Genomic DNA, 6,894 nt, shown 5'->3' with positions numbered 1-6,894 from the left:
ACCAAAACTGAATTGAGCCCTTACCCTCTCCCAAGACCTTGGCTGGATTCTGAGGATACAGCGTCATCCCAGACCGACTTCTCTGCCTTTATGGAGTGAGAAAGGCAGACAGAAGAGCGAATTGGTAAGTGAGCCAGACCACCATGGACGGCCCTACAGGATGCTGGAAGGAAACAATGAGGATGCAGAGCCAGGTGCCACCCGCTTGACCTCAGACTCAGTCAGCAAAGCTTCAGTGATGAACTACCATCTGAGTGGAGACCTGAGGGATCAGAAAGGGTCCATCCCGGTGAGGGGCTAGGGGCGATACTCCAGAGAGAGGGAACAGCAGATGAAGGCCCTGGAGGCTGGGAGAGGGGTAGGGGCAGCACTGTGCTTGGTGGGTTTCTGGGCTTCATTCTGAGTGCAGTGCGGAGGGTTTTTTTTTTTTTTTTTTTTAAAGATTTTATTTATTTGACAGACAGAGATCACAAGTAGGCAGAGAGGCAGGCGGGGGGGGGGGGCGGAGCGGGGAAGCAGGTTCCCTGCTGAGCAGAGAGCCCGATGTGGGGCTCGATCCCAGGACCCTGAGATCATGACCTGAGCTGAAGGCAGAGGCTTTAACCCACTGAGCCACCCAGGTGCCCCTGTGGAGTGTTTTAAGTCCACAGAGGAGACACGATTCCCTGGGTTTAAACAAATATAGGGGCTGCAGTATTGCTGTAAAGAGAAAGTACCAGAGGGTGGGTGGGAGGCTGTCCCAGTAATCAGGGGGCAAACCACAGTGTGCATAGTGGACACCAGCTGTGGCTGGGGTCCGGCAGAAGCTGGTGCTGTCCTGAGGACCCCAGGCCAATCTCATGATCTTTTCCAGCTTCTGCCACTTCACCCGTAAAACGGATCCTTTACACCAATACACTCAGTACTGCAGCAGACTCACTGGGTTAGCTGCCTGTGTAGACCAGAGCCCCTATTGCCCAGGGTGACACTTGGGAAGCCTGCTCTCACCTGAGGGAGATGGGGACGAAAGAGGTGCTACAGGCATCTGGACAGTACCGTGTGGAAGACAGGCCCCCACACTGAAGAATGATCCAGTTCCAAAGTACTGGTAGAGTCAGAGCTGGGAAACCCCAGTGTAGACAGATGGTGCAGTTGCCCTGCACACAAGGTGTGCCCTCTGCTCACCAGTCCCTGTCCTCCCTACTGCCCACTGAGGACAATGCTGTCCCCTAACATCAGAATGAGCCACACTTGGGAAATGTGAAACGAAATGGGTGACATCAGTTTTAACATGATGCCTTACTTAACCCAGTATATCCAAAGCATGACCACTTGCGAACCATAATCCATCTAAAAGTCATTCACGAAAGGTCCTGCCTCTTTTCTTTCCAGAATAAGTCTTCAGAATCTGGGGGACGTCTTGCATTTACAGCATGGCTCACCTCAGGCCAGACCCTCATCAAACCTCCCTGAGCCACAGCACCATACAAGGGGGGCTTTAGTTTTAGCCGAATTCCACACATGTCTGGAGGTTTCTGGAAGGTTTTCGGAAGAATGCTTTCTCAGCTCCAGCTTACTGCCACATCCGGAAATTGTTTTCCAAGTGTGTCTGGGATTTTGAGTTTGCGTATTTTCTGGCTTCTTGGATACTGCCTAGTAAAACACTGAAAAATAGCATATGGTCCAGACCAAACACTGAATCCTTTTCTGGCCTGCAGGCCTCCTGTTTGCAAGTGGTTGAGGGTGGCGGGAGCTGTCCCAGACCACAGGCAGCCACTAGCCACGTGTGGCCATTGAGATTTACCTGAAGAGAAAGAGCATTTAAAGCTCCGGTCCTCGGTCGCGGGGACCACACTTGGCCAGTCACCACAGACCAGTTCTTTCTGGTAGCTCATTGCCAAGCAGCTCTGACCGCCCCCCACTTCCCCCGGGTCCCCAGGCTGCCAGCTCCAGTAACGCCCTTTCTCTTCCTCCGCTGTGCGCTGCCCGCCACGCCACTCCCTGCTCTGGGACTGTTCCCGCGGTGGCTGCGGGACAGGCCGCAGGCGCCCCAGGCGCGGCTCCCCGCTCTGCCCCGCCGCCGCTGCAGCCACCTGCCCCCCGCCTCCCGGAACAAAGCTGCAGGCGCGGCCGGTGGGTGGGCACGCTACGAGCCTGAACGGGGCACTGCCTCGGTTTCCCCGTGCGCACCGCGGTCTGTGCCGGGCACCTCCAAGACACGACCGCGCGCCGCCTCGGGCCTCAGTTTCCCCATCAGCGGGACGCGAGGAGGCGCACGTCCCCACCTCCGCAACCAGCACTGTCTGGCCTTCCGCGGGCTCGGGTCCGCGTCCACCCCCGGGGCGCGCCACGCCCGACCGACAGAACCCGCCCTCTGCACGGCTGCGCTGGGAAGCACGCGGGACGGCCCGGCCGCAAGTGGACAAACCTGGGTACGCCCCTTCCTAGGGGAGCGTCGAGAGAACACAGGCAGCCTAGCCTGTGTATTAACGCACGTGTGTCGAGGCACCCGAACAGTCCCCTTCGGGGACGGGGGCAGGGCTGGCGCTGTGCAGCCGACGCCCGTGCCCTCCTCCCGCACCCCAGGCCTGCAGCGACTCGGACTTTGCGAGCCTCCCCGCTCCGGGACCGCGGAACCCTCGTCGCGGCGTGCGTGTTTCCGCACGGTGCCCTTTTCCAGAGACGCCGCCGCCCCTCGCGCCCCCGTGCCCGCGCCCCCCGCGCCCGCGTTCCCGGCGCCGCGGGCCCGGAGCTCCCGGAAGTCTCGGTCCCGCCGCCGCCAGCACTCGCGAGGGGAAGACCGGGCCGCCCGGGACCTCGGCCCGCTCCTCCGGTCCCGAGAGGCCGCCGCGTCGGGTACGGGGGCCGGGACGGAGGGAGGAGCCTGGCTCCGGGACTGCGCGGGGCCGGGCCGGGCTGGGGGAGGGGCGGGAGCCGCGGGGGTGGGACCGGAGGGAGTGCGGGGGCCCTGAGGGTGCAGCGGGAAGGGGGCGGGAGGAGGGCCCGGGCGCTGGGGTTGCCTAGGGAGGCGGAGCAGCGGAGCGGGCTGGAGGGATGGAGAAACAGAGGTGCCAGATGCTCGCAGAGGGGAGGGACGGGGCTCCCGGGGCCCCGGTGCGGGCAGCGGCGAGGGGGCCGAAGCCCCGCAGGGCACGGACGGAAGAAATGGACGATGTCGGTGGCTTGCGTCTAGGGGTTAGGGGGAGAGAGGGCGCAGGGTGTGTGGGTGCACAGAAGCGGGCAGTTGAGGCGTCCCAGGGGATGTGTGCGTGAAACCCGGACGGCGGGTCCGCTTGGCGCGGGGGAGGCTGAGACCTGGCGGTGCTAAGCGTATGGTCGGAAAAGACGAGCCCAGGCCGAAAACTAGCCTGGGGGCGTATCCAGGGACCGGTCTCAGCGAGGCCACGCTGTGCGCGAAGACCGGGAGGCCTTCCAGGGTCGAGGCTGCTAGGCCGGCCCGGGGCCTGGGAAGACCCGTTAGGAACGAGTTAGGAAACAGACTTGTAATCTGACAGGCTGCGGCGGAGTTGGGCGAAGGAAAAGTGGCAGGAAAGCACCGTCTGGCCTGGTCTGGGGGCTGAGACGGAGCCGCAGGAGAGAGGCGGGCGGGGGCGGCCGGCGGGGGCAGGCGGGCAGGGGTATGCCCGGCTCTCATGGGGCTGTCCTGGGACCCGCTTGCTGGAACCAGAGCCTGGAGTCAGTTCCTTTTTTGCAGGAGAGGTAGGTCAGCGGTACAGAGGGCCTGCCAAGCCGTGGTAATGGGGACACTTGCCCCCAGCAAGTAGCGATTTTAACTTCTCTCCTCTCCACTGCTCCCAGCTGACACCCCAGATGCTGCTGCTGCCGCCTCGGCCACCCCACCCTCGGTCCTCCTCCCCAGAGGCCATGGACCCGCCGCCCCCCAAGACTCCCCCTTTCCCCAAGACGGAAGGCCCTTCCTCCACTCCATCCTCGGCGGCAGGGCCCCGACCCCCGCGGCTGGGCCGCCACCTGCTCATCGACGCCAACGGGGTCCCCTACACATACACGGTGCAGCTGGAGGAGGAGCCTCGCGGCCCGCCCCAGCGCGAGGCCGCGCCGGGAGAAGCGGGGCCGCGCAAGGGCTACAGCTGCCCGGAGTGCGCTCGTGTCTTTGCCAGCCCCCTGCGGCTGCAGAGCCACCGCGTGTCGCACTCGGACCTCAAGCCCTTCACGTGCGGCGCCTGCGGCAAGGCCTTCAAGCGCTCCAGCCACCTGTCGCGGCACCGCGCCACGCACCGCGCCCGTGCAGGCCCACCGCACACCTGCCCGCTCTGCCCACGCCGCTTCCAGGACGCCGCGGAGCTGGCGCAGCACGTCCGCCTCCACTGAGTTCCCGACCGGCGGGGCCTCGCGAGCCACACAGCCGCGCTGCCACACGCGCGCCCTGCCTTACCCAGGGCCCGTCTCCCCGTCTGCCCAGAGGGAGAGACCCCCTTCCTTCCTTACCTTCCTGTCTCGCTGTGTGATGCCGGCCCCGTCGCTGCCCCTCCCTGGGCCGGGGAACCAGTCTCGGAACTGGGCCCCGGCCGGGCCGGGCCGCGCGAGCCCTCGCAGGCGCACAGCGTCTCGGGGCCCGGCTCTCCTGCTCCCGAGGGCTCAGCCGTCGTGTGCGCGGAAGAGCTGACCCAAGAGCACGGCACGATTTTACGAGCACTGGCTCGTTCCTGTATCTCCCCCTTTCCACCCGCAATCCTCGCCCCATACTCAATAAACATTCCACACTCCGCCTCGGGGCTCTGATGTGTGTGTGTGTGTGTCGGGGGGTGCGCAGCGGCTGGGAGCGGGCAGCCGGGGCCGTCAGCCCGTGGGAACTTTCCTCTCGGCGTGTGTTTCTGGCCGGATCCGTTTCCCGAAGGCCCGGGCGCCCCGCCCCCACCTTCCTCCCCTCGCCCCTCTTCTCCGCACCCGGGTCCGCTCTCCTGTTACCGGTGCCACCAGCTCCCGGGGGACACCCCGAGGCGCCAGTCCCGCTCCCACCTGCGACCACGGGGGTAGCCCGGGGCCGTTCCGGAATCGCCCGGACCCGAGAGGCTGCTGCACCGGGTACGGGGGCCGGGAGGCGGGAGGCGGGCGGGAGCGGGGCGCGGGCCGCGAGAGGGGCGGGGCCGGGAGCCGGGTACCTGTGCGCGGGGCGGGGAGGGGCCCGCCGCGGGGCTCGGGAGGGCACCGCCCAGAACTCGCCGAGCGGGGCTCAGAGGCCGGGCCACGAACGGGGGGGGCGGTGCCCTGGAGAGCGCTAGGACCCAGGAAGAACTTGGAGTGGAGAAGCTGGATGGGCGTGGACCGGAGAGAATTTGGAGGTAGCCGGGCTAGGAGCGGGGGGGCGGGGCGCTGGGGTGCTCAGGGAGCCTGCTGCAGGGCGGGCCAGGACCTGCGGGTCTTAGCGTGGCAGACCGTCGGACACGGCTTGGCGAACATGGAAGGGGTAGACCAGGCTTCTGGGTGGAGTAACAGGATGGGGCGACACCCGGACCCGAGTCAGGGGCATGGGGAGTCGAGAGCGAGACCTGCAGGTCTAGGGGGTGGGGCCTGGGGAAGCCCTGAGGGTGGCTGGAGTGCAGGGGCGCCCAGGGACCTGAGGAGGGTACAGAGGAGGAGAACAGAGCGAGGTCCTGGGTGTGCCCGTGCTTGCAGTGGGTGATGGGACCAGGACCCTGGAAGCTTTACAGAAGGTCACAGAGTCCAGGGACGCACAGATTCTGAGCAGACTCCACAGAGGGTGAAGAACAGAGCTCGCGCAGCCAGCTTCCCTCCTGTGTGTAACTTCATCCTCTCTCCTGCCCAGCAGGCCTTAGCCACCCCTCCGGATGCTGGTGCTGCCGTCGTCCCCCTGCCCGCAGCCCCTGGCGCTTCCCTCTGCAGAGGCCATGGAGGCCCCGCCCTCTCGGACAGGCAGGTCTTCAGAACCCGAACCTTCCTCCGCCACAGGACTTCCGCAGACTTCCTCCTCTCCAAGGCCCAACCACTACCTGCTTATTGACACCCAGGGTGTGCCGTACACCGTGCTGGTGGACCAGGAGTCCCAGAGAGAGCCCGGTGCAGATGGGACATCCGCTCAGAAAAAGTGCTACAGCTGCCCCGTGTGCTCCCGGGTCTTCGAGTACATGTCCTATCTGCAGCGGCACAGCATCACCCACTCAGAGGTGAAGCCCTTCGAGTGTGACACCTGTGGGAAGGCATTCAAGCGGGCCAGCCACCTGGCTCGGCACCACTCTATTCACCGGGCCGGCGGTGGGCGACCCCATGGCTGTCCGCTCTGCCCTCGCCGCTTCCGAGAGGCGGGGGAGCTGGCCCAGCACAGCCGGGTGCACTCGGGGGAGCGCCCATTTCAGTGCCCCCACTGCCCGCGCCGGTTTATGGAGCAGAACACGCTGCAAAAGCACACTCGGTGGAAGCATCCATGAGCCAGGCTGCGGGGCACCCCAGGTGCCACGGGGTTCTGTGGGGAGCCTGGACTCCCCTTGCCCTCAGACACCTGGCCAGTGCGGAAGGCTGGGTTGCAGCCCTGGACACAGACCCACCACCTGCAAAAGCCAAGTCCTGCCTGAAGGAGGAGCCCATGAGTAGCCTTCGTGTATTGGAGATAAGCTGAAAACAAGACCTTAACATTTGCAGAGTGGAGCCCCCCAGCCTCAGGCTGAGCCCTGAGCGGAGGTGTGGGGGGAGAGTGCTCTGTGTGGAAATTCTCCAGCGTGAAAAATGTGGTTGGGAGCCGTCAAGAATTTGCACCAGGTTCCTGAGGCCCTCCATGTTGATGCTGGGGGAAGGGGCCCCAGACCTGCCTCCCAAACCCCAGCCAGACACTGGACACTCAATAAACGCCTTTCCCATTTTGAGCTTGACATTTGTTTTTGGGGACAGCGGCTTGGCCCGCCTGCTGCCTGACAGGGAGAC

General features: G+C 64.8%; 2 protein-coding genes across 9 annotated transcripts; both read left to right on the top strand.

Moving 5' to 3' along the window:
* The first annotated feature begins 2,702 nt into the window (after positions 1–2,702).
* ZNF580 (zinc finger protein 580) lies at positions 2,703–4,727 on the top strand. 3 transcript variants are annotated; one of them, XM_013048126.2, is made up of 3 exons: positions 2,933–3,047; positions 3,695–3,699; positions 3,799–4,727. In XM_013048126.2, exon 3 carries the CDS (start codon positions 3,811–3,813, stop codon positions 4,327–4,329), a length of 519 nt encoding a protein of 172 aa, XP_012903580.1. In that variant the 5' UTR covers positions 2,933–3,047; positions 3,695–3,699; positions 3,799–3,810; the 3' UTR covers positions 4,330–4,727. The 3 variants fall into 3 exon arrangements, with proteins under 3 accessions (XP_044932836.1, XP_012903580.1, XP_004777040.1); XM_045076901.1 differs by lacking the exons at positions 2,933–3,047; positions 3,695–3,699 and adding an exon at positions 2,703–2,835; XM_004776983.3 differs by lacking the exon at positions 3,695–3,699.
* A 73-nt stretch (positions 4,728–4,800) lies between these two features.
* Positions 4,801–6,836, top strand: ZNF581 (zinc finger protein 581). 6 transcript variants are annotated; one of them, XM_004776966.3, is made up of 2 exons: positions 4,801–5,043; positions 5,789–6,836. In XM_004776966.3, exon 2 carries the CDS (start codon positions 5,808–5,810, stop codon positions 6,402–6,404), a length of 597 nt encoding a protein of 198 aa, XP_004777023.1. In that variant the 5' UTR covers positions 4,801–5,043; positions 5,789–5,807; the 3' UTR covers positions 6,405–6,836. The 6 variants fall into 6 exon arrangements, with proteins under 6 accessions (XP_004777023.1, XP_004777024.1, XP_004777026.1 ...); XM_004776967.3 differs by having other exon boundaries at positions 5,786–6,836; XM_004776969.3 differs by lacking the exon at positions 4,801–5,043 and adding an exon at positions 5,099–5,300.
* The last annotated feature ends 58 nt before the right edge of the window (positions 6,837–6,894 follow it).

The sequence above is a fragment of the Mustela putorius genome, unplaced genomic scaffold, assembly GCF_011764305.1.
Source record: "Mustela putorius furo isolate JIRA1106 unplaced genomic scaffold, ASM1176430v1.1 tig00000196_pilon_pilon_pilon, whole genome shotgun sequence".
Classification (NCBI taxonomy): Eukaryota; Metazoa; Chordata; class Mammalia; order Carnivora; family Mustelidae; genus Mustela; species Mustela putorius.
Note: the sequence above shows the minus strand (reverse complement) of the source record. Positions and strands in the feature narration are given on the sequence as shown.